The 26,537-nt window shown below is 44.6% G+C and overlaps 1 protein-coding gene across 3 annotated transcripts in view; it reads right to left on the minus strand.

The window, feature by feature from the left end:
* dnaaf11 (dynein axonemal assembly factor 11) overlaps positions 1–9,499 on the minus strand; it is a 64,448-nt gene extending 54,949 nt beyond the window's left edge. For 2 of the 3 annotated variants that reach the window (XM_024419915.2, XM_024419913.2), the window contains exons 1-6: positions 9,376–9,499; positions 8,897–9,064; positions 8,646–8,723; positions 8,216–8,388; positions 6,562–6,806; positions 6,198–6,371 (exon numbers count right to left, since the gene is read on the minus strand). In XM_024419915.2, the coding sequence (XP_024275683.1) occupies positions 6,198–6,371; positions 6,562–6,806; positions 8,216–8,388; positions 8,646–8,723; positions 8,897–9,064; positions 9,376–9,385 (848 nt within the window). In that variant the 5' untranslated portion in view covers positions 9,386–9,499. The remainder of the gene's footprint in view (positions 1–6,197; positions 6,372–6,561; positions 6,807–8,215; positions 8,389–8,645; positions 8,724–8,896; positions 9,065–9,375) is intronic. The other variant, XM_024419914.2, reaches the window with a different exon arrangement.
* Positions 9,500–26,537: the final 17,038 nt, after the last annotated feature.

Raw genomic sequence — 26,537 nt, forward strand, 5'->3', positions numbered from 1 at the left:
TTACTCACAAGGATTCCTAAATCTTTGCTAAGAATAATGAAAATGACTGCAGTTTCTACTGGTCCTTGCTTTCAGACTGGTTGTATTGGTGCTAGCTAGGTACCAAGCTAAAGCTAGCCACCCCAGAAGTTGCGGGTGAACAAATGATGCTTTATTACCAACGAGGTATTGTAAACACATCGTTCGTGGCCGGTGTTTGCTTTTTTTGTACAGCTTTGACAGTGCTACTGTATATTTTTTGACGCGTAAAGACCCAAATGGCATTCAATAGTATGTATATCATGAAGCTAATAGCAGTGAAGCTATTACTGTGTAACTCCGGTGGGGCAATATCTAAAAAAAATGGCGCACTTGGTAGTGTACCGGTGCCCGACCAGTAGGTGAAAGCCAACATCACCCACGACAGAGAACAGTTGATTGTCAAGGGTAATGAATTCCATTATCTTGGCTTTAATGGATTTCCCTTTTGAGTGGTCTCGCTGAAATGTTCTTACTCTTTCAATTGACTGCTGGACTTGTTGACTGCTCGATCCACACAGCAGACATTGTGGGCTAGGTTAAGAATGCTGTGTTGCACGTGTAGCGCAAAATGTTATGTGGCATCATTCCGTCATGTACCTACGTTATATAGGTATGCACGTCAGCTTTGACATCGGTTTTGCACATCGCCGTTAAACTAGACATCGGGTCGATACAGACGTTGGCATTTTTAGCTAATGTCAGCCGATTCCGATATGTTCACCGATATATCGTGCATCCCCTATTCAGACCCCTTCCCTTTTTCTATATTTTGTTAAGTTACGGCCTTATTGTAAAATATTTTTTTAATCCATCTACACACAATACCCCAAAATGAAAAAGCGAAAACAGGTTTTGAGAAATGTTTGCAAATGAATTCAAATAAAAACAGAAATACCTTATTTCCATACAGTGGGGAGAACAAGTATTTGATACACTGCTGATTTTGCAGGTTTTCCTACTTACAAAGCATGTAGAGGTCTGTATTTTTTATCATAGGTACACTTCAACTGTGAGAGACGGAATCTAAAACAAAAATCCAGAAAATCACATTGTATGATTTTTAAGTAATTAATTAACATTTTCACCTACCAACCAGTAAGAATTCCGGCTTTCACAGACCTGTTAGTTTTTCTTTAAGTCCTCCTGTTCTCCACTCATTACCTGTATTAACTGCACCTGTTTGAACTCGTTAACTGTATAAAAGACACCTGTCCACACACTCAATCAAACAGACTCCAACCTCTCCACAATGGCCAAGACCAGAGAGCTGTGTAAGGACATCAGGGATAAAATTGTAGACCTGCACAAGGCTGGGATGGCCTACAGGACAATAGGCAAGCAGCTTGGTGAGAAGGCAACAACTGTTGGCGCAATTATTAGAAAATGGAAGAAGTTCAAGATGACGGTCAATCACCCTCGGTCTGGGGCTCCATGCAAGATCTCACCTCGTGGGGCATCAATGATCATGAGGAAGGTGAGGGATCAGCCCAGAACTACACAGCAGGACCTGGTCAATGACCTGAAGAGAGCTGGGACCACAGTCTCAAAGTAAACCATTAGTAACACACTATGCCATCATGGATTAAAATCCTGCAGCGCACGCAAGGTCCCTGCTCAAGCCAGCGCATGTCCAGGCCCGTCTGAAGTTTGCCAATGACCATCTGGATGATCCAGAGGAGGAATGGGAGAAGGTCATGTGGTCTGATGAGACAAAAATAAATATTTTTGGTCTAAACTCCACTCGCTGTGTTTGGAGGAAGGAGGAGGATGAGTACAACCCCAAGAACACCATCCCAACCGTGAAGCATGGAGGTGGAAACATCATTCTTTGGGGATGCTTTTCTGCAAAGGGGACAGAACGACTGCACCGTATTGAGGGGAGGATGGATGGGGCCATGTATCGCGAGATCTTGGCCAACAACCTCCTTCCCTCAGTAAAAGCATTGAAGATGGGTTGTGGCTGGGTCTTCCAGCATGACAACGACCCGAAACACACAGCCAGGGCAACTAAGGAGTGACTCCGTAAGAAGCATCTCAAGGTCCTGGAGTGGCCTAGCCAGTCTCCAGACCTGAACCCAATAGAAAATCTTTGGAGGGAGCTGAAAGTCTGTATTGCCCAGCGACAGCCCCGAAACCTGAAGGATCTGGAGAAGGTCTGTATGTAGGAGGGGCCAAAATCCCTGCTGCAGTGTGTGCAAACCTGGTCAAGAACTACAGGAAATGTATGATCTCTGTAATTGCAAACAAAGGTTTCTGTAACAAATATTAAGTTCTGCTTTTCTGATGTATCAAATACTTATGTCATGCAATAAAATGCAAATGAATTACTTAAAAATCATACAATGTGATTTTCTGGATTTTTGTTTTAGATTCCGTCGCTCACGGTTGAAGTGTACCTATGATCAGACCTCAAAACCTGCAAAATCGGCAGTGTATCAAATACTTGTTCTCCCCACTGTAAGTATTCAGACCCTTTGCTATGAGACTCAAATTGAGCTCAGGTGCATCCTGGTCATCCTTGAGATGGTTCTACAACTTGATTGGAGTCCACCTGTGGTTAATTCAAATGACTGTTCATGATTTAGAAAGCCACACACCTGTCTACATAAGATCACACAGTTGACACCACATGTCAGAACAAAAACCAAGCCATGAGGTCCAAAGAATTGTCAATTGAGCTCCGAGACCAAAACATTTCTGCAATATTGAAGGTCCCTGAGAACATAGTGGCCTCCATCATTCTAAAATGGAAGAAGTTTGGAACCACCAAGGCTCTTCCTAGAGCTGGCTGCCTGGCCAAACTGAGCAATTGGTGGAAAAGGGCCTTGGTCAGGGAGGTGACCAAAGAACCTGATGGTCACTCTGACAGAGTTCCTCTGTGGAGATGGGAGAACTTTCCAGAAGGACAACCATCTCTGCAGCACTTCACCAATTAGGCCTTTACGGTAGAGTGGCCAGACGGAAGCCACTCCTCAGTAAAAGGCACATGACTGCGCCCTTGGAGTTTGCCAAACAGCACCTAAAGGACTCTCAGACCATGAGAAACAAGATTCTCTGGTCTGATAAAACCAAAGATTTAACTCTTTGGCCTGAATGCTAAGCGACACGTAAGAAGAAAAACCTTGGACCATCCCTACAGTGAAGCATGGTGGTGGCAGCATCATGCTGTGGGATGTTATTCAGCGGCCGGGACTGGGAAACTAGTCAGGGTTGAAGGAAAGATGAACAGAGCAAAGTACAGAGAGATCCTTGATGAAAACCTGCTCCAGAGCACCCAGGACCTCAGACTGGGGTGAAAGTCCACCTTCCAACAGGACAATGACCCTAAGCACACAGCCAAGACAATGCAGGATTGGCTTCGGGACAAGTCTCTGAATGTCCTTGAGTGGCCCAACCAGAGCCCGGAGTTGAACCCGATCGAACATCTCCGGAGAGACCTGAAAATATCTGTGCAGAGACGCTACACATGCAAACTGACAGAGCTTGAGAGGATCTGCAGAGAAGAATGGGATAAACTTCTCAAATACTGGTGTGGCTAGCTTGTAGTGTCATACCCAAGAAGACTAGAGGTTGTAATCACTGCCAAAGGTGCTTCAACAAAGTACTGAGTAAAGTGTCTGAATAATTAGGTAAATGTAATATTTCAGTTTTGTATGGTTTTTAAATAATTTCTAAAAACCTGTTTTTGCTTTGTCATTATTGGGTATTGTGTGTAGTTTGATTTTTAAAAATGAAAACAAATGTAATCCATTTTAGAATAAGACTAACGTAACAAAATATGGAAAAAGTCAAAGGGTCTGAATACTTTCCGAATGCACTGTATATGATAGACGGACGGACAGAGAGACAGAGCCATAGAAAGCGGCGGCCTATAACATATTGGATTATTTGTAGATGAGTGTACCCAGCGATCAACAAACGTCCCCACAACTTCAGAGAATGTTCCGTTAAGAGTCTCATTAGGTCTTTAGGAGAATATTCCATCAACGTTCTGCCAAACATTCACATTACATGGTTGCCATGTTCTCAGAATATAAGATATTAATGTTTTAGACACGCTTCATGGGACGTTGCAGGAACATTTCTGTTTATCAGTTGTGAGGATGTCGCCTGATGGTCCCAAAGACCACAAAGAAAATGTAAAATCAATACACATCAGACCTTGTCACTGCTGCCGAGCCCATCAAGGCCCTGATTAGTGAACCACTGATCCATTCACAACTCTTTGTCTGTTGGCAAAGTTAGGGACACACAAAAACAGCACTTTCAATTGACATATGATTAAATTGTAAAGGTTCATTTATACAGAAATTATTACTCACCTGGGATTTGAACACACAACCTCTTGGTTCACAGTACTCTGATCTTCCTGCTATGCCACCACATCCTTGGCAGGTATCAGTTTATCTTAATATACTCATTATTGATCTTAGTTACTTATTTCAGCAATTTAAGGGCTTTCTGTATTGTTGTCTAATGTTGGTGGGGCATGTTAACCTGTTAATGATACTCCTGAATCACTATGATCAATAAACATTTTCTTGAGTGTACTTTTAATAGAGCTGAGATTTACTTCAAAGTGCATTCCCACTATGGAGAGTTCTCTTTGAGATGCTCAGCTAGAGCCTCTAGGATTAATAAATAATTATAATTTATTACGTAGTGGAAATATGTTCATAATTCATGCTCAAGAGAAATCCTACAGATTTCCTACAGACAATCCTCCCATCTTTCAATGATAAACTCATTTTAATTCGATCAGGTGTGTTGTGGTGCTGCATTCACATGCTAGTTAGAACTAGGAAACTCAAATGTACAACTTGTTAATTTGTTGAACGCGGCACATGTGTAACTAGAACCAGTTATCAAGTCGAACATTTCTGAGTTTCCTAGTTCCAACTAGCAGGTGAACGTGGCATAACTGTAACATATATTGCGAAGAATGTGAGAGTAGGGTGACTCCCCTAGCGGGTCTCGAACCCAGGCAGGCCAACATCACCAATGACAAAAGCTCTCGCCACTGTACCAATAAGGGATATCTCTAGGGCAGCGTTTCCCAATCCCGGCCCTCAGGACCCCAAGGGGTGCACAATTTGGTTTTTGCTAACACTACATAGCTGTTTCAAATTATCAAAGCTTGATGATTAATTTTTTATTTGACTCAGCTGCGTAGCGGAAAAAGAAAAAAAACCTCCTTGGGGTCCAGAGGACCGAGTTTGGGAAACCCTGCTCTAGGGCATGTGCTTATTGGGCAAGTATAGTTAGGCCCTATCCAGAAGCAAATTCTAAACCCTCCTCCCTAGGCACTTGTGTAGATCTGAAACAACTTGATAGGTGTAAGGCTGTAAGCAATAGGGGGAATGCACTTCAAAGTAAATATGAGCTCTGTTAAAAGTACACTCAACAAAAACTTGTATTGATCATTGTGATTCAGGAGTATCGTTAAAACAGGTTACTGTGCCCCAACCAACATTAGACAACTGTACAGAAATCCCTCAAATTTGGTGTAACTCATGTTGAATAATAATTACTGTATAAATGAACATGCACAATGTAATCATGTATATCAAAGTGTGTAATATATTTAAGATGAAAACACTGTGTTGAAAGCACTGTGTGTGAGAGTATCCCAAACCTTCCCAACAGACAAAAAGCTATCAGTGGTTCACCAATCAGGGCCTTGACTGGCTCAGCAACAGTAACAAGGTGTGATGTAAACTGAATATTTTTTTGTGGGGGAGAACGACTCTTTGGGACTGTCGACATCCTGACAACTGATACAGACACATTTTCCTACGTTCTCATGAAACGCGTCTAGAACATTCATATCTTATATTCTGAGAATATGTCAACCATGTTCTGTACATGTTTGGTGGGACGTTGGTGGAATATTCTCCTAACCCTCAGAAAACTGGACACATGCTACAAACCCATAAAACGCATCTAGAACATTCATGTTGTATATTCTGAGGACATTGCAACCACATTGTAGATAAGTTATGCTTGACATGAAGGGAATGGTCTCCTAACTTTAACAGCAAAACATTCTAAAGTTTTTGATAATATAGATAGGGGAACATTCTAAGGGAAAACTGTACACTCAAACAGTAGGGGAGCATTATGAGTAACATTACAAAAACATTCGCTCTCCCTAGAATTGTTGGCTGTTTACCTACCTTTCTTTTGCCTTTTTCTTCTCGTCAAGGTGGCGGTGAGCCTCCAGGCGTGACTCTGGAGTATAGGCACAAGGTTTCTCCCAAAACTCCCTCTCCTGGTCTTCTGAAGAAAGGCAGCTCGTCTTCTCTTTCTCCTCTCTCCCTTGGATCTCCTTGTTTTCTTCATGCACAGGGCTATAGATCAATAAACAAAACTCTTCAGAGTTACATTTCATAAAACGGAGTGATTGATAGTGAACTGAAATACAGTATCGGACCAACTGAATTCAATAACTTCAGATGAGGTTAGGGTTACTCCACAGATACACCAGTTATCCCTGCTGTTCTACATAAAATAAAATCAAGGTGGAAAGCTTGAACATACATGGTGTTGTTGATGTCAGTATACCAGCGACCATCAAAGCCAGGATTCTTCACTTTAACAGAGGAACGGCTTTCCCTTTTCGGCCCCCGCTGCACCTCTCCTCCCTCTCTCTGGGCCTCCTCTTTCTCACTCGCTCTCTTCTGCAGGTAATCCTGCTCCTGATGCCAAATCCGCCTCCTTACCTCATCTAGGCCTTGTCTGGCTCGGATCCTTTCCGATCTGCCAATCTCTTTCCCATCCAGATACTGCAAAAAAATGTAAAAATATTTCCCCTACCATGCTAGGCTATCTCCAGGCGAGCAAGTACATGCTAGACTAGCGATTGTGTGTGTGTGTGTGAGTGTGTTTTTTTGCGCATATCTTTTAAGAAAATGCATGGACACTACTGTGAGTCGCTTTGGATAAAAGTATCTGTTAAAGGCATACACCGTGTGTACTAAACTTTAAGGATATCTGCTTTTTCCATGACAGACTTACCAGATGAATCCAGGTTTCAATGTCACATGCACAAGTACAGTGAAATGCCTTTCTTGCAAGTGCTAACCCCAACAGCAATGTAATACAACAAAAATGTTAAAGGTAGAACAAAAACAAACAAGATGTCAAAATAAGAATATGATGAACAGGATAGGGTAAGTAAGCATACTATATACTGGGTCAGTTCAAGTACCATATATACAATGTGCAGGGATACTATGACGTCACTTGCTAAATCCACTTCAATCAGTGTAGATGAAGGGGAAGAGACAGGTTAAAACATTATTTTTAAGCCTTGAGACAACTGAGACATTGATTGTGCATGTGTGTCATTCAAAGGGTGAATGGGCAAGACAAAAGATGTAAGTGCCTTTGAACGGGGTATGGTAGTAGGTGCCAGAACTGCAACGCTCATGGGTTCTTCCACTTCAACATTTTCCCGTGTATATCAAGAATGGTCCATCCCCCAAAGGCCATCCAGCCAACTTGACAACTGTGGGAAGCATTGGAGTGAACATGGGCCAGCATCCCTGTGTAACGCTTTCAACACTTTGTAAAGACCACACCCCAACGAATTGAGGCTATTCTGAGGGCAAAAGGGGGGGGGGGTAACTCAAATTTAGTAAGGTGTTCCTGATGTTTAGTGTACTCAGTGTATATTTGAAGCCCAGTTAGCACATTTGCTTCCTTGGAAGTTTTTGGTTTCCAATTGGTTCTGGGTAACAAAGCCATAAGTTTCCTGACTTGTAAAACTGAATGTTTTTTTAAAGAGAAAGGAAGTGAACATTTCACCTGTTCTGGAAATGTTACTTTTTAGGTTGTTGAGAGGTTCTGAGAACATTTTACGATGGTTACCTGAAAATTGTCCTGAGAGTTTTTATTAACGTTCTGAGTACGAAAATGATAGGTTATTTGAAGGTAATTAAATAAAGTACTGAGAACTTGTTTCAATAAGAGTTTTAATAACACTGCTAGCTTAGTTTGGGTTAATTGTTTTGAACTCCAAGCATAGATAGGACACGTGGAAATGTATTTGCTTAGGCATTAATAATGCAAGGATCTATTTTTTTATTATGGCACGGCGTCAGTGAGATTTTAACGTATGATCTTAATTTCACTGTACTTGTGCAAAGTGACATTAAAACTTGACATTTCTGTTTTATATCCCTCCTGATACCTTCAGTTGGGGCAGTGAAGCCACAACGTATTGCCTGTAGCCCTCAAACTCAGTGCAGGGGTTCCCCACCAGGAAAAGCTCTCGGAGATGGAGGTTGTTCTTCAATGACTTCACACTGCTCAACCGGCCCACAAAATTCACTGTCAGGTCCAGCTTCTGGAGACTCTCACATCCTGTTGTAACGGGTTGAGAAGGCAAGAATAGTATGACTAAAGCTCTATTTGGCCTATTTCATTCTCTAAAGCCAGAATGGAATTGCTATTTTTAGAGTCAAAGCACAGGAAAATTTGTTTTATGTAAATTTAAACTATGGTTGAGGAGAAATGCTATTAAAAACAGACTTTTGGTAATTTCCTTAGCCTACACTAATACAAACAGATAGGACAATGTTGTAAAATAGTAGAAGTGGCTATGTGCACAAAATACTAACCTTCCAGGTTTTCGATCAGTTCAACGTTGTTCAAAGCAAGGTTTAGATACTCCAACTTTTTCAATCTATATACATTTTCTGTGGAGAGCAAATGAATACATATTTCTAAATATTGAAATTGCATTGATGGTCAATGAAATACAAATATAAAATATAGGGTAGTTAGATTAGGCCCAAATTAAATGAAACAATGTAAAGTTAATTTAATTGCAATTCTATAAAAAGAGGAAGGCTAAAAAAATTAGAATCACCTATTCTGGGAATGAGATTGTTTTGAAGATACAGAATTTTGAGGTCCATGCACCACTTATCAATGTGTTCTATTTTCTCAATATCTTGTTGATGCAAAGACACCTCCTCTAAGGAAAGGATCTCGCAGTTGTTATGCTCTGCCCGACGTCGTACCATGTCTTCTGTGACTGTAGATTATGGAAAAAGGGTGTGAAGCAAATGGTATAGCTACGTTACTGTAGTAGACCAAAGTAGAAACAACAAGTGACACGTTGATGCTATCTAGGCTACCTATCAAGCTAGCTAGTTTATTCGGTTGCTTGTATCACTGAAGTGAACAAGTTAAGTAGCTAACTTAGCTAGTTGAAGAATACCAAATAAGACAGCACCATGATGTCATTCCATTTTGTCTAATAACGACTCGCTAGCAATATTTATTTTGTGCATTAGTGACAAAATGGTTAAATTATCGGGATTAGCCAACCAATTTTGTACTTACTCAGGACCATCTTTCTTCTCTTCTGTTTGGCAGGCGTTGCTACTAGAAACCAACACTGTTTGGAAAATGTCAGCGGGTGCGCTCGGTTTGCACAGTCAGGGGATTCCTTTCAATTGGCCCGCGGTCAGCCCCCTTCAATTGTAGTCCGAATGCAGCAAGGGTCCTGGGGGCGTTCCCTGACAAGTGGGCGGTCCATGACAAGGGTTTAATTCCTAGACAAGCCCTTCTTTCTTCTCATTGGCACCTCGCTAGCTGTCGTGTCTTTGCCGCGTTCTTCTTTAACTCCACACTATGCCCCCATTATAGACCATTCTCACAAGTGTTTGACTTTACTTGTAGTCCTAAAAAACGGAAATTGAGTTACGTCTTGTTCGTTCAGCCATTGCTATGGGGAAAATGTATGTGGAAAGAATAGGGTTTTGGGATTAACATCGAAAATAAGGTCTGAGGTTAACAGAGGTTTAAGAAATTTTATACGTTTTGTTCTATGAGATAATATCAGTCAGTTAACACAACCCTTATGAATTATCAAGCCTTTTATGTGCTTTTTAAAAATGACATGAATTGTTCAAAATTCACATAGTGACATTAGATGATTAATATTATCTCATAGAACAAAACGTATAAGAGCAACTAAGCCTGTGTTTACCACCGGCCTTATTAAAAATATATATATGTTAACTATTTTCTGGCCCATAGGCTTTACCCAACGAAAAATGGCGGAGTTAGTGCCTACAAAAAGACGCCATTACTATTTCTCTCTATCAGCGGGAGCTTGAGTACATAAATGTCACTAGTTACCACAAACGCAAAGCCGTAATTATTTTTTTTGTGGGGGGGCGTCCAAAATAGGGGAGGATTCTCAAACTTTTTTTTTGTTGCTTTGGGGAGGGTTGTATGGTTTATTATTGGGAACAGGGGAGGGTAGTGTGTTTTTTTCCTTGAATTGCTTCTAATATTACCCTAATAAAGATTAGAAAGGTTTGTGAAGGTTTGGTATGGTGGGGCTATTATTAAGCTTTACCTACTGCAGGCCTATGATAAGGCAGTGCGCTCTGGTGCTCCCACTGACTCCGACAGTTGAACTTGAGGTGAGGAAGTCTAATTCAGGCCTACCAGAGTTCCTGCTATAATCTATCAATATAACGCTGATCTTAAAACAAAATATTCTGATTGAACATTTATGAATTAGCCTCCTTTTGTATGTCTATATCTGTATAGTAGCCATCTGACATAAATAAGCGCATGTTGGTGTCGCAGCATGCCACTGGCATATTTCTATCAATCTCTCTGGGGTTAGGCCTAAGCTTCTCTTCCTTTATATATATCAAACCAAATTTCATTTGTCACACGAGCCAAATAAAACAGGTGTAGAACTTACAGTGAAATGCTTACTTACAAGACCTTAACCAACAATGCATTTAAAAAAAAATACATTAAGAAATAAAAGTAACAAATAATTAGAGCAGCAGTAAAATAAAAATAGCGAGGTTATATACAGGGTCAATGTAATATGTACCTGTAGGTAGAGTTATTAAAGGGACTATGCATAGAAGAATCCAAGATGGCGTAGCAGTCGGACGTCTTGTCGTGTCGTGTCCCTTGTATATATCGTATATATCGTTTTTTTAACATATTTTTTTTCGCATATCTTTTAAAACATTTTGCTAAACCTCAACTTCTAAATACTCTCCTGCAACCCGCCTCACCCAATGTAGCTATTTTTCTCTAAAGTACTTATATTTACTTCGGATCCCCTCAACTGAAGCTAGCCAGCTAACTACCAGGTATCAGTCAACAAACCATTGCTAGTGGTCTTCAGCTAACCGGTCATCAGCTAACCTTTAGCTTGGAAAGCTCTCGCCAGTTTGAACAACGCGACTCTAACCAGAGCATAACGGACCTATATATATATATATATATATATATTTTTTTTTTTATATTTTTTTTTTTTTTATCCCCAGATTCCCACCGTAAACAGAACATTTTCAGCTGGATCTTCACAACTAGCTAACTAGCTAACCGCAACCCCGGATGATTACTCCCGGCTAGCGTTTCCACCCACTTAGCTTGAAGCTAGCCCGGCCAGAGCTCCTGTGCTACCACCGAAGCATACTCCTGGGCTACAATATCCGGACCCACGACCGGTCTATCGATGTCACCGCATGAAGAGGCATAAACAGACTCACCCCATCGCGACGCCCCCCAAAGGCTAACTTTCTAGCCCTTGCTATCTCCTTGCTTGCTAATTCGACCTGCTAACTGCTAGCTTGTTTAGCCCCGGTCCGTTAACTGCTACCTTGTTTAGCCCCGGTCCGCTAACTGCTACCTTGTTTAGCCCCGGCCTACTAACTGTTAGCTTGTTAGCACAGGCCTGCTAACCGTCTGAATCGCCGCGTCCCAAACACTCACTGGACCCATATTTACTTTCAATCTCTTTTCGATTTTTAATTTGTTTATACCTTCTGGTAACCTGCCTCACCCAATGTGATAAGGAATCACTATTATTTTAAATTTTTAGAACACACTCAAGAACCTCCAGAAGCTAACCAGCTAACTAGCTACACGCTAATTAGTCATTGTTAGCCACTGCTAGCGGCTTTTACCTTACCTGGATAATACTCGCCAGTCCAGCTTCCCTGCCCCATCCACCGCTGCCCCCTGGACACTGATCACTTGGCTACATAGCTGATGCATGCTGGACTGTCCATTAATCACGGTACTCCATTCTGCTTGTTTATGTTTTATCTGTCGGCCCCAGCTGCACTCAGGCTCTGTGTTTAGTTAATCCGACCCTCCCTGCCTAGTCATCGCCATTTTACCTGCTGTTGTTGTGCTTGCTGATTAGCTGTTGTTGTCTCACCTACTGTTTTAGCTACTGTTTTAGCTAGCTCTCCCAATTCAACACCTGTGATTACTGTATGCCTCGCTGTAAGTCTCTCTCAAATGTCAATATGCCTTGTATACTGTTGTTCAGGTTAGTTATCATTGTTTTAGTTTACAATGGAGCCCCTAGTTCCACTCTTCATACCCCTGATACCTCCTTTGTCCCACCTCCCACACATGCGGTGACCTCACCCATTACAACCAGCATGTCCAGAGATACAACCTCTCTCATCATCACCCAGTGCCTGGGCTTACCTCCGCTGTACCCGCACCCCACCATACCCCTGTCTGCGCATTATGCCCTGAATATATTCTACCATGCCCAGAAATCTGCTCCTTTTATTCTCTGTCCCCAACGCTCTAGGTGACCAGTTTTGATAGCCTTTAGCCGCACCCTCATTCTACTCCTCCTCTGTTCCGCGGGTGATGTGGAGGTAAACCCAGGCCCTGCATGTCCCCAGGCACCCTCATTTGTTGACTTCTGTGATCGAAAAAGCCTTGGTTTCATGCATGTCAACATCAGAAGCCTCCTCCCTAAGTTTGTTTTACTCACTGCTTTAGCACACTCTGCTAACCCTGATGTCCTTGCCGTGTCTGAATCCTGGCTCAGGAAGGCCACCAAAAATTCGGAGATTTCCATACCCAACTATAACATTTTCCATCAAGATAGAACTGCCAAAGGGGGAGGAGTTGTAGTTTACTGCAGAGAGAGCCTGCAAAGTAATGTCATACTTTCCAGGTCCATACCCAAACAGTTCGAACTACTAATTTTGAAAATTACTCTCTCCAGAAATAAGTCTCTCACTGTTGTCGCCTGCTACCGACCCCCCTCAGCTCCCAGCTGTGCCCTGGACACCATTTGTGAATTGATCAAATCAAATCAAATCAAATCAAACCAAATTTTATTTGTCACATACACATGGTTAGCAGATGTTAATGCGAGTGTAGCGAAATGCTTGTGCTTCTAGTTCCGACAATGCAGTAATAACGAGCAAGTAATCTAACTAAAAATTCAAAAAAAAACTACTGTCATACACAGTGTAAGGGGATAAAGAATATGTACATAAGGATATATGAATGAGTGATGGTACAGAGCAGCATAGGCAAGATACAGTAGATGATATCGAGTACAGTATATACATATGAGATAAGTATGTAAACCAAGTGGCATAGTTAAAGTGGCTAGTGATACATGTATTACATAAGGATGCAGTCGATGATATAGAGTACAGTATCAACGTATGCATATGAGATGAACAATGTAGGGTAAGTAACATTTTATAAGGTAGCATTGTTTAAAGTGGCTAGTGATATATTTACATCATTTCCCATCAATTCCCATGATTAAAGTGGCTGGAGTAGAGTCAGTGTCATTGACAGTGTGTTGGCAGTAGCCACTCAATGTTAGTGGTGGCTGTTTAACAGTCTGATGGCCTTGAGATAGAAGCTGTTTTTCAGTCTCTCGGTCCCAGCTTTGATGCACCTGTACTGACCTCGCCTTCTGGATGGCAGCGGGGTGAACAGGCAGTGGCTCGGGTGGTTGATGTCCTTGATGATCTTTATGGCCTTCCTGTAGCATCGGGTGGTGTAGGTGTCCTGGAGGGCAGGTAGTTTGCCCCCGGTGATGCGTTGTGCAGACCTCACTACCCTCTGGAGAGCCTTACGGTTGAGGGCGGTGCAGTTGCCATACCAGGCGGTGATACAGCCCGCCAGGATGCTCTCGATTGTGCATCTGTAGAAGTTTGTGAGTGCTTTTGGTGACAAGCCGAATTTCTTCAGCCTCCTGAGGTTGAAGAGGCGCTGCTGCGCCTTCCTCACGATGCTGTCTGTGTGAGTGGACCAATTCAGTTTGTCTGTGATGTGTATGCCGAGGAACTTAAAACTTGCTACCCTCTCCACTACTGTTCCATCGATGTGGATGGGGGTGTTCCCTCTGCTGTTTCCTGAAGTCCACAATCATCTCCTTAGTTTTGTTGACGTTGAGTGTGAGGTTATTTTCCTGACACCACACTCCGAGGGCCCTCACCTCCTCCCTATAGGCCGTCTCGTCGTTGTTGGTAATCAAGCCTACCACTGTTGTGTCGTCCGCAAACTTGATGATTGAGTTGGAGGCGTGCATGGCCACGCAGTCGTGGGTGAACAGGGAGTACAGGAGAGGGCTCAGAACGCACCCTTGTGGGGCCCCAGTGTTGAGGATCAGCGGGGAGGAGATGTTGTTGCCTACCCTCACCACCTGGGGGCGGCCCGTCAGGAAGTCCAGTACCCAGTTGCACAGGGCGGGGTCGAGACCCAGGGTCTCGAGCTTGATGACGAGCTTGGAGGGTACTATGGTGTTGAATGCCGAGCTGTAGTCGATGAACAGCATTCTCACATAGGTATTCCTCTTGTCCAGATGGGTTAGGGCAGTGTGCAGTGTGGTTGAGATTGCATCGTCTGTGGACCTATTTGGGCGGTAAGCAAATTGGAGTGGGTCAAGGGTGTCAGGTAGGGTGGAGGTGATATGGTCCTTGACTAGTCTCTCAAAGCACTTCATGATGACGGATGTGAGTGCTACGGGGCGGTAGTCGTTTAGCTCAGTTACCTTAGCTTTCTTGGGAACAGGAACAATGGTGGCCCTCTTGAAGCATGTGGGAACAGCAGACTGGTATAGGGATTGATTGAATATGTCCGTAAACACACCGGCCAGCTGGTCTGCGCATGCTCTGAGGGCGCGGCTGGGGATGCCGTCTGGGCCTGCAGCCTTGCGAGGGTTAACACGTTTAAATGTCTTACTCACTTCGGCTGCAGTGAAGGAGAGACCGCATGTTTCCGTTGCAGGCCGTGTCAGTGGCACTGTATTGTCCTCAAAGCGGGCAAAAAAGTTATTTAGTCTGCCTGGGAGCAAGACATCCTGGTCCGTGACTGGGCTGGGTTTCTTCCTGTAGTCCGTGATTGACTGTAGACCCTGCCACATACCTCTTGTGTCAGAGCCGTTGAATTGAGATTCTACTTTGTCTCTGTACTGGCGCTTAGCTTGTTTGATAGCCTTGCGGAGGGAATAGCTGCACTGTTTGTATTCAGTCATGTTACCAGACACCTTGCCCTGATTAAAAGCAGTGGTTCGTGCCTTTAGTTTCACACGAATGCTGCCATCAATCCACGGTTTCTGGTTAGGGAATGTTTTAATCGTTGCTATGGGAACGACATCTTCAACGCAAGTTCTAATGAACTCACACACCGAATCAGCGTATTCGTCAATGTTGTTGTCTGACGCAATACGAAACATCTCCCAGTCCACGTGATGGAAGCAGTCTTGGAGTGTGGAGTCAGCTTGGTCGGACCAGCGTTGGACAGACCTCAGCGTGGGAGCTTCTTGTTTTAGTTTCTGTCTGTAGGCAGGGATCAACAAAATGGAGTCGTGGTCAGCTTTTCCGAAAGGGGGGCGGGGCAGGGCCTTATATGCGTCGCGGAAGTTAGAGTAACAATGATCCAGGGTCTTTCCACCCCTGGTTGCGCAATCGATATGCTGATAAAATTTAGGAGTCTTGTTTTCAGATTAGCCTTGTTAAAATCCCCAGCTACAATGAATGCAGCCTCCGGATAAATCGTTTCCAGTTTGCAGAGAGTTAAATAAAGTTCGTTCAGAGCCATCGATGTGTCTGCTTGGGGGATATATACGGCTGTGATTATAATCGAAGAGAATTCTCTTGGTAGATAATGCGGTCTACATTTGATTGTGAGGAATTCTAAATCAGGTGAACAGAAGGATTTGAGTTCCTGTATGTTTCTTTCATCACACCATGTCACGTTGGCCATAAGACATACGCCCCCGCCCGTCTTCTTACCAGAAAGATGTTTGTTTCTGTCGGCGCGATGCGTGGAGAAACCCGTTGGCTGCACCGCTCGGATTGCGTCTCTCCAGTTAGCCATGTTTCCGTGAAGCAAAGAACGTTACAGTCTCTGATGTCCCTCTGGAATGCTACCCTTGCTCGGATTTCATCAACCTTGTTGTCAAGAGACTGGACATTGGCAAGAAGAATGCTAGGGAGTGGTGCACGATGTGCCCGTCTCCGGAGTCTGACCAGAAGACCGCTTCGTTTCCCACTTTTTCTGAGTCGTTTTTTTTTTTGGTCGCTGCATGTGATCCACTCGGTTACACTGGTTGTAAGGCAGAACACAGGATCCGCATCGCGAAAAACATATTCTTGGTCGAACTGATGGTGAGTTGACGCTGATCTTATATTCAGTAGTTCTTCTCGGCTGTATGTAAAGAAACCTAAGATGACCTGGGGTACTCGTGTAAGAAATAACACGTAAAAAAAATTGATCGCCCCCCATCTAGCTTCAGAGTTTGTTCTGTTAGGTGACCTAAACTGGGATATGCTTAACACCTTGGCAGTCCTACAATCTAAGCTAGATGCCCTCAATCTCACACAAATCATCAAGGAACCCACCAGGTACAACCTTAAATCTGTAAACAAGGGCACCCTCATAGACGTCATCCTGACCAACTGGCCCTCCAAATACACCTCTGCTGTCTTCAACCAGGAACTCAGTGATCACTGCCTCATTGCCTGTATCCGCTACGGAGCCGCAGTCAAACGACCACCCCTCATCACTGTCAAACTCTCCCTAAAACACTTCTGTGAGCAGGCCTTTCTAATCGACCTGGCCCGGGTATCCTGGAAGGACATTGACCTCATCCCGTCAGTTGAGGATGCCTGGTCATTCTTTAAAAGTAACTTCCTCACCATTTTAGATAAGCATGCTCCGTTCAAAAAATGCAGAACTAAAGAACAGATACAGCCCTTGGTTCACTCCAGACCTGACTGCCCTCGACCAGCACAAAAATATCCTGTGGCGGACTGCAATAGCATCGAATAGTCCCCGCGATATGCAACTGTTCAGGGAAGTCAGGAACCAATACACGCAGTCAGTCAGGAAAGCTAAGGCCAGCTTCTTCAGGCAGAAGTTTGCATCCTGTAGCTCCAACTCCAAAAAGTTCTGGGACACTGTGAAGTCCATGGAGAACAAGAGCACCTCCTCCCAGCTGCCCACTGCACTGAGGCTAGGTAACACGGTTACCACCGATAAATCCATGATTATCGAAAACTTCAACAAGCATTTCTCAACAGCTGGCCATGCCTTCCGCCTGGCTACTCCAACCTCAGCCAACAGCTCCGCCCCCCCCCGCAGCTACCCGCCCAAGCCTCTCCAGGTTCTCCTTTACCCAAATCCAGATAGCAGATGTTCTGAAAGAGCTGCAAAACCTGGACCCGTACAAATCAGCTGGGCTTGACAATCTGGACCCTCTATTTCTGATACTATCCGCCGCCATTGTCGCAACCCCATTACCAGCCTGTTCAACCTCTCTTTCATATCGTCTGAGATCCCCAAGGATTGGAAAGCTGCCGCAGTCATCCCCCTCTTCAAGGGGGGAGACACCCTGGACCCAAACTGTTACAGACCTATATCCATCCTGCCCTGCCTATCTAAGGTCTTCGAAAGCCAAGTCAACAAACAGGTCACTGACCATCTCGAATCCCACCGTACCTTCTTCGCTGTGCAATCGGGTTTCCGAGCCGGTCACGGGTGCACCTCAGCCACGCTCAAGGTACTAAACGATATCATAACCGCCATCGATGAAAGACAGTACTGTGCAGCCGTCTTCATCGACCTTGCCAAGGCTTTCGACTCTGTCAATCACCATATTCTTATCGGCAGACTCAGTAGCCTCGATTTTTCGGATGACTGCCTTGCCTGGTTCACCAATTACTTTGCAGACAGAGTTCAGTGTGTCAAATCGGAGGGCATGCTGTCCGGTCCTCTGGCAGTCTCTATGGGGGTGCCACAGGGTTCAATCCTCGGGCCGACTCTTTTCTCTGTATATATCAATGATGTTGCTCTTGCTGCGGGCGATTCCCTGATCCAACTCTACGCAGATGACACCATTGTATATACTTCCGGCCCGTCCTTGGACACTGTGCTATCTAACCTCCAAACGAGCTTCAATGCCATACAACCCTCCTTCCGTGGCCTCCAACTACTCTTAAACGCTAGTAAAACCAAATGCATGCTTTTCAACCGTTCGCTGCCTGCACCCGCACGCCTGACCAGCATCACCACCCTGCATGGTTCCGACCTTGAATATGTGGACATCTATAAGTACCTAGGTGTCTGGCTAGACTGTAAACTCTCCTTCCAGACTCATATCAAACATCTCCAATCGAAAATCAAAACAAGAATCGGCTTTCTATTCCGCAACAAAGCCTCCCTCACTCACGCCGCCAAACTTACCCTAGTAAAACTGACTATCCTACCGATCCTCAACTTCGGCGATGTCATCTACAAAACTGCTTCCAACACTCTACTCAGCAAACTGGATGCAGTTTATCACAGTGCCATCCGTTTTGTCACTAAAGCACCTTATACCACCCACCACTGCGACTTGTATGCTCTAGTCGGCTGGCCCTCGCTACATATTCGTCGGCAGACCCACTGGCTCCAGGTCATCTACAAGTCCATGCTAGGTAAAGCTCCGCCTTATCTCAGTTCACTGGTCACGATGGCAACACCCATCCGTAGCACGCGCTCCAGCAGGTGTATCTCACTGATCATCCCTAAAGCCAACACCTCATTTGGCCGCCTTTCGTTCCAGTTCTCTGCTGCCTGTGACTGGAACGAATTGCAAAAATCACTGAAGTTGGAGACTTTTATCTCCCTCACCTACTTCAAACATCTGCTGTCTGAGCAGTTAACCGATCGCTGCAGCTGTACATAGTCTATCGGTAAATAGCCCACCCCTTTTTACCCACCTCATCCCAATACTGTTTTTATTTATTTACTTTTCTGCTTTTTTGCACACCAATATCTCTACCTGCACATGACCATCTGATCATTTATCACTCCAGTGTTATTAATCTGCAAAATTGTAATTATTCGCCTACCTCCTCATGCCTTTTGCACACAATGTACATAGACTCCCCTTTTTTTCTACTGTGTTATTGACTTGTTAATTGTTTACTCCATGTGTAACTCTGTGTTGTCTGTTCACACTGCTATGCTTTATCTTGGCCAGGTCGCAGTTGCAAATGAGAACTTGTTCTCAACTAGCCTACCTGGTTAAATAAAGGTGAAATAAAAAAATAAAAAAATAAAAAAAGATAATAACAGAGCAGCAGCAGAAAAGAGAGAGGGGGGGGCAATGCAAATAGTCTGGGTATCCATTTGATTAAACGTTCAGGAGTGGGGGTAGAAGCTGTTTAGAAGCCTCTTGGACCTAGACTTGGCACTCCGGTACCGCTTACCATGTGGTAGCAGAGAGAACAGTGGCTGGGGTCTTTGACCATTTTTATATATACAGTGGGGCAAAAAAGTATTTAGTCAGCCACCAATTGTGCAAGTTCTCCCACTTAAAAAGATGAGAGGCCTGTAATTTTCATCATAGGTACACTTCAACTATGACAGACAAAATGAGAAAATAAAATCCAGAAAATCACATTGTAGGATTTTTAATGAATTTATTTGCAAATTATGAAGTAAGCATTTGGTCACCTACAAACAAGCAATATTTCTGGCTCTCACAGACCTGTAACTTCTTCTTCAAGAGGCTCCTCTGTCCTCCACTCGTTACCTGTATTAATGATACCTGTTTGACCTTGTTATCAGTATAAAAGACACCTGTCCACAACCTCAAACAGTCACACTCCAAACTCCACTATGGCCAAGACTAAAGAGCTGTCAAAGGACACCAGAAACAAAATTGTAGACCTGCACCAGGCTGGGAAGACAGAATCTGCAATAGGTAAGCAGCTTGGTTTGAAGAAATCAACTATGGGAGCAATTATTAGGAAATGGAAGACATACAAGACTACTGATAATCTCCCTCGGTCTGGGGCTCCACGCAAGATCTCACCCCGTGGCGTCAAAATGATCACAAGAACAGTGAGCAAAAATCCCAGAACCACACGGAGGGACCTAGTGAATGACCTGCAGAGAGCTGGGACCAAAGTAACAAAGCCTACCATCAGCAAGGGCATTGAAGATGAAATGTGGCTGGGTCTTTCAGCATGACAATGATCCCAAACACACCGCCCGGGCAAAGAAGGAGTGGCTTCGTAAGAAGCATTTCAAGGTCCTGGAGTGGCCTAGCCAGTCCCCAAGATCTCAACCCCATAGAAAATCTTTGGAGGGAGTTGAACGTCTGTGTTGCCCAGCAACAGCCCCAAAACATCACTGCTCTAGAGGAGATCTGCATGGAGGAATCGGCCAAAATACCAGCAACAGTGTGTGAAAACCTTGTGAAGACTTACAGAAAATGTTTGACCTCTGTCATTGCCAACAAAGGGTATATAACAAAGTATTGAGATAAACTTTTGTTATTGACCAAATACTTATTTTCCACCATAATTTGCAAATAAATTCATTAAAAATGTTCTGGATTTTTTTTCTTCTCATTTTGTCTGTTATAGTTGAAGTGTACCTATGATGAAAATTAAATGCCTCGCTCATCTTTTTAAGTGGGAGAACTTGCACAATTGGTGTCTGACTAAATACTTTTTTGCGGTTGAATCTGAATACATATGGATGTCCATTACTTTTCTCAAATTAAAAATCTTCCCTTTCATGTTGTCCGGGCAACACATTTTCGTAAATGAAACATTGAAATGGCATATTGTTTTTATGAAGAATTTAGTATATTCACATGAAAATCTGTCACCAATTGGATGGACATGCTAAAGACTCGCTAGTCTAGTGTCACTTTGATTATGCCTGCACATTATGGTTCACCAGCAGCTCCAAACATCTAAAGCATAAGCTACCAGCTAAACAAGCTTGTAAGAATTGTACGTTAACTCCCCCCTCATACTCATCTGGAGGTTGAGCATTTTTTACAGTTTGTACAGTATGTAATTGTATATGTATTTATGTAAAACAATAGGGAACACAATGGAAATAAGTCCCACACTTTATTGTGGAATCACTACACACACAATACACCATAATGACAAATTGTTGGTAAAGTAGGGGTATAGCTTTAAAACACTGAAGTGCATTATGGGTAACTTAGTAAATTAACTTTCGGTTTTGAATGCAATTGTGTGTGATGGGGATGGAGCTGGACTCTGAGCCACACTCTTTTTACTCGGTTAGCCCACTATTTTATTTTGTCATTCGGACTACTTCAAATGATGTACAAGTTTTAATAAAAGCTAACTACTTCAGTGGAATTCCAGACTAGCTCGTCATTAGCAGCGGATAAGATCCCCAAATGTGGGAATTACCCCAGAGCATCTGTACATTTCTCTGGCCCTGGAGCCAGCAAGTCAAGGCTCCCATGAGCCGTGTGAAGACGGTCTGGAGGCGAGGCAAGAAATGTAACATTGTGGACTCGTCCGGGATTTATCGTGCCCTCATCGGTGAGTTATTCACATTCTACCTGGAATATCAAAGAGAAAAGAAATAAGAGAATTGGACTTTCACAAGCTAAGGGCTAACGAAGTTAATCATCATTGTCTGAGTAGTGTCTGACATTCTAGCTAAAGCAGTGAATTGGCAATATGAAATATGTTATTACGAGAAATAATTCGCCTGAGGATTCGACGTGCTACTCAAACCCATTCATGTAGCTAAATACAGTGAATGAAGAAAGGTAATCACAAATCTCATTTGCCGACTGGATGAACAAATTTGATGTTGCAAATGCTAACAGTAACTGCAATCCATTTATGCCAAGTTCAGAGGTAGCTAATATGCAGGCCACCGCAGCTAATATGGCTGACTCATGCCGTGAGGCAAAGACGTCTCCTCAACAGCCAAAGGGAGAAACAAATCCATTTAAGTACGTAGTGAAAAATGGAAATGTGGGTGACAGTGGAATCGAATCACAGCTAAGTCACAACCAAAACTATGCCAGCTGGCATGATAGATGCTCACCTAAAAATGCTATCACTGGAAATGTTTCAACCAACTACTGAAATGCTGCATACTCCATGCACTAACCCTTTCAACTCTGCCAACCACAGACTCTATGCAGCGAGTACCCCTGTAGATGCTGTTTACTCCTATCACCCACACAGGATCACAGCAGCTCTGCCCTCCCCTCCAGTTATGCCTCCTGTGGAAAATCACTGCTCACAGTCGCAGGACAGGCATGGATGTATTCGGAGTGATGCTCTGCCCAGTGAAGGTAATGAAATGTACTGTTCTGAAAACATATAGGAATGTACCCCATGCGAGCAAGATCCAGTTCCCATGGCAGGCAGCCCCGGCGTGTACATTATGGTATCTCATCTAACAGTGAGGACGAATACGCTACTCAGAAGGAGAGGATCCCTACACTATGACCAGGTCAATTTGATGGTTTGGGCTCATGGAGAGAGTTCTTACTTCGCTTTGAGAGCTGTGCTAGAGCTAATCACTGGTCAGAAAGGACAATATTAGTCCAGCTGAGATTCTGTTTAGCGGGTGCTGCAAGGGCTGTGGTCCACAAGAACCCTAAGTCTTCCCGTTGGGACTACTCACGCATAGTGGGGGAGGTGGACTCGGCCTACGGGCCAGCATCGGAGTATGCAGCTAACATTGGCATTGAGTTGAGGCAGAGAGTGCGCACACCAGGTGAATCACTGCATGTATTGAGAGGTGACATTTATGAGAAAGTATCCATTCTGTATGCAGATCGCCCCGAGCCAGAACAGGATTCTATCATGGGAGACACCGGCATTGTGCAGAAGCTACTGGAGAAGGGCACACCCTCATTGGCACGAGCATACGAGGTCACCCACAGGTACAAAACCACCATGCGAGCAGCTAACAGTGTTACAACTAATGCAGTCTGGTGTGCAGTCTACAGAGCGGAGAGCCAGAGCAGCTACCTTATGGGAATTCATCGACCACAGCGAAGATTAAGGCAAGAGTTGGAATACACCACCTGTAGAGCGGAGTCAGAAACCTCCAAAGTGCAGCTTCAAGCCACACAAACCAAAGACTGGTGAGTGCAAAAATACAAATTGGAACGAAATCAGATGCCACAACTTCCAAGGCATTGGACACATGAAACGGAGCTGTCGATCACCAAGGATGCCAGCTAAGCTGCAGGCATGCCCCGAGTTGCCCAATTCCACCAAGAGCCAAAACACACCTGCTCAGTGTCAAGGGTACAGGTCCCAAAATGTGTATCCACCTACTAATGTACAATATGGAGGTATGTGCTCTTTTGGACAGCGGGGCATGGATAAATGCGCTGCCTTGTTGCTGTTACGACAGGGCATTGGTCCTGTAAATGTCAAAGTCTTTGGAGAAGTTAATCTTCCCATTCAGGTTGGTACCGTCACAGTGAGTGTCAACTTCATCGTTGCAGACAGGGCAGAGAACGCCAAAGCCATCCTCGGTCATCCATTCCTGGAGCAGTCACGGGCACACCTTGATTTCGCCTTCATTGTGCTGTTGGTGAACAGGTGCCGTACTTCAACCTGAAGAACAGACCGAAAGTGCGTGTTGTAAGAATAGCACTCACAGCCATTCTCGAATTGGGGTGTGAGTGCATTGTGCCGTGGAACGCCTACTTCCCATGATCCTGTCAGAGGCGACATGGTGCTAAGCCCAACTAAAGCATTCATTGAGAAGCACTGTCTACTGGTGCCACGGGTTGTGGTTGACACACAGGCCAAGAATCAAATCCCCAACCCAGGAACAGAGTCAGTGAAAGTAAAAAAGGGTGATGTCGCCAGATTCCTCCAGGCAGCAGATGTTGTTCAGCCCACTGATACTTCTTCCATTTCACCACAAACTAGTCTCAGCTCCCCAGCGGTTCCTGATCACTTACAGTTGGTGTATACTGAAAGCTCTACTGCACTAAGTGCGGACGAACGTTGTGGGCTGGCTCAAATCCGTAGTTCCTACAGGGATGTCTTCTCTATTGGACACACTGATCTTGCTCGCACTAGTCTTGTACAGCATGACATTCAGACGTGGGGCTCTTGTGAAGCAGCAACCACGACGGATGGCATTCGAAAAGCAGCTCAATGCAGACGAGCAGATCCAGCAAAGTCTTGAAACTGGAGTAGCCTCTCCAAGTCACAGCAGCTTGGCTCCACCGATAGGCATGGTACGCAAAAAGGACCAGACATACCATCTATAAGTGGACTACAGTGCTCTAAATGAGCGTACTGATAAGGATAAATATCCTCTTCCTCGTATCCAAGACACTCTCGATACCCTGTCGACGGCCAAATGGTTTAGCACTTTGGACTTAGCGCCAGGCTACTGGCAGGTAGAGCTTACTCCCAGGGCCCGTAAGGCTTTCTGCAGCAGGAAGGGCCTCTTTGAGTGGAATGTGATGCCTTTTTGCTCTGCAATGCACCTGCGACGTGTTCAATCCGCTACACCAAGCCAACCTAAAATTGAAGCCCTCCAAGTGCTGTCTCTTCCGCCGACAGGTAACCTACCTTGGGCACATCGTTTCCGAACACGGCATAGCCACAGATCACCAGAAAATTCTTAAAGTCCAAGAATGGCCCCAGCCTACCTGCGTTTCAGAAGTCCGTCAGTTCATCGGCTTGGACTCCTACTACCGACGATTTGTCAAAGATTTCGCTACTGTAGCCAAGCCCCTTCCTGAGCTTACAAAGAAGCATGCTTGTTTCCATGGGCGCCAGAGTGCCAGGAGGCATTCAAACAAACATTCAAACAATTAAAGAAGCTACTCACCACTGCTCCCATCTTGGGATATCCACTCGACAGCGGCGACCTCATCCTCGATACAGATGCCAGCAACTTCGTCATTGGAGCTGTATTTTCCCAAAATGCAGGATGGTGAGGAACACGTACTAGCGTATGGGATCCGGCGGTTGTCCCCCCCCCGAGAAAAAATATTATACCACACGGAGGGAGCTAATGGCAGTAGTGGAGTTCACTACACACCTCCATCAATACCTGCTCAGAAGACCCTTCATCGTGCGCACCCACCACAGTAGCCTTCGGTGGCACATTAAGGAGGAAGGAACCAGAAGGTCAACTGGCAAGGTGGCTAGAGAAGTTTGGGGAGTATAACTTCAAGGTCATACATCGTCCAGGACGCCACCACAAAAATGCTGACATCCTGTCCAGGAGGTCATGCCGCCAGACTTACCCCTGCACAATACAGGACCCTAACCAGAACAATGATAGTTTCAGGCACCAGGAAGTGCAGGGTGACTTCGGCTCCAGCATAGCTGATTACGCTGTAGAAGCTACTTCTATGGAGCTCTGTTCAGAGAGGGTAGGGGAAGACTCCAGCCTACAGCCTGCACTCCCTGGAGCTTCTAGAGCTTCCGTCAACGTGGAGTTGGGTCATTGGGAGAGTGAAGATGACACATCGGACGTGGAAAAGATTTGCCTCACCGACGCAAGTGACATTGTTCCGTTCCATGGATGGACTACTGAGGAATTACGTCAAGCTCAGATGGCTGACTCTGATATAGGCCCCATCAAGAGATGGCTCAAGGAAGGACAGGAAAACCCATCGTGGGGAGATGTGTTGCCTTTCGGGCCAGCGTCTAAGGCCTATTCGAGCCAGTGGAAGAGACTGTATGTCAAGGACAGCATTCTCTGAGTTTTACCCACAGATACTCCTACCTCAAGTGTTCATGAAGCAGATGCAGGATGGCCCAGTAGCTGGTCACTTTGGCGTGGAACGGACACTTGCCCGGCTGCAGACAAGATACTACTGGTACCGAATCAGAGAGGATGTCACACTATGGTGTCGTACATGTGCGAGCTGTGCCGCTAAAGCCAGACCTTCGAGGAAGCCCCAAGCACCTTTGGGCACTGTCCGTGTGGGAGTACCCATGGAGAGGATAGCCATTGATCTCATGGGCCCCATGAATGAGACAGAACACTACAATCGCTACATATTGGTGGTTCAAGATTATTTCACAAAGTGGATGGAAGCCTACCCTCTGCCAAACGATCAAGCCGTGACAGTGGCTGAAGTTCTGATAGCTGAATGGGTATGCTGCTATTGAGCCCCACAGACACTCCACAGTGATCAAGGCTCCAACTTCGAGTCTGAAGTCTTCCAAAGAATGTATGAACTGTTAGGAATCGAACAGACTCACACAACCCATTTCAGGCCGCAATCGTCATTGGGACTGGGACCTCATGATTCCATTCACTGTGATGGCCTATAGAGCAACAAAGCACAGCTCAACAGGGTTCACTCCAAACATGATGCTCCTTGGAAGAGAAGTAACAGAACCCATCGAGCTGGTGGCTGGCTTGCCACTCGATCACGATCACGCCAAGACGCATCCACAGTG

This window comes from Oncorhynchus tshawytscha, linkage group LG10 (assembly GCF_018296145.1).
Source record: "Oncorhynchus tshawytscha isolate Ot180627B linkage group LG10, Otsh_v2.0, whole genome shotgun sequence".
Lineage (NCBI taxonomy): Eukaryota > Metazoa > Chordata > Actinopteri > Salmoniformes > Salmonidae > Oncorhynchus > Oncorhynchus tshawytscha.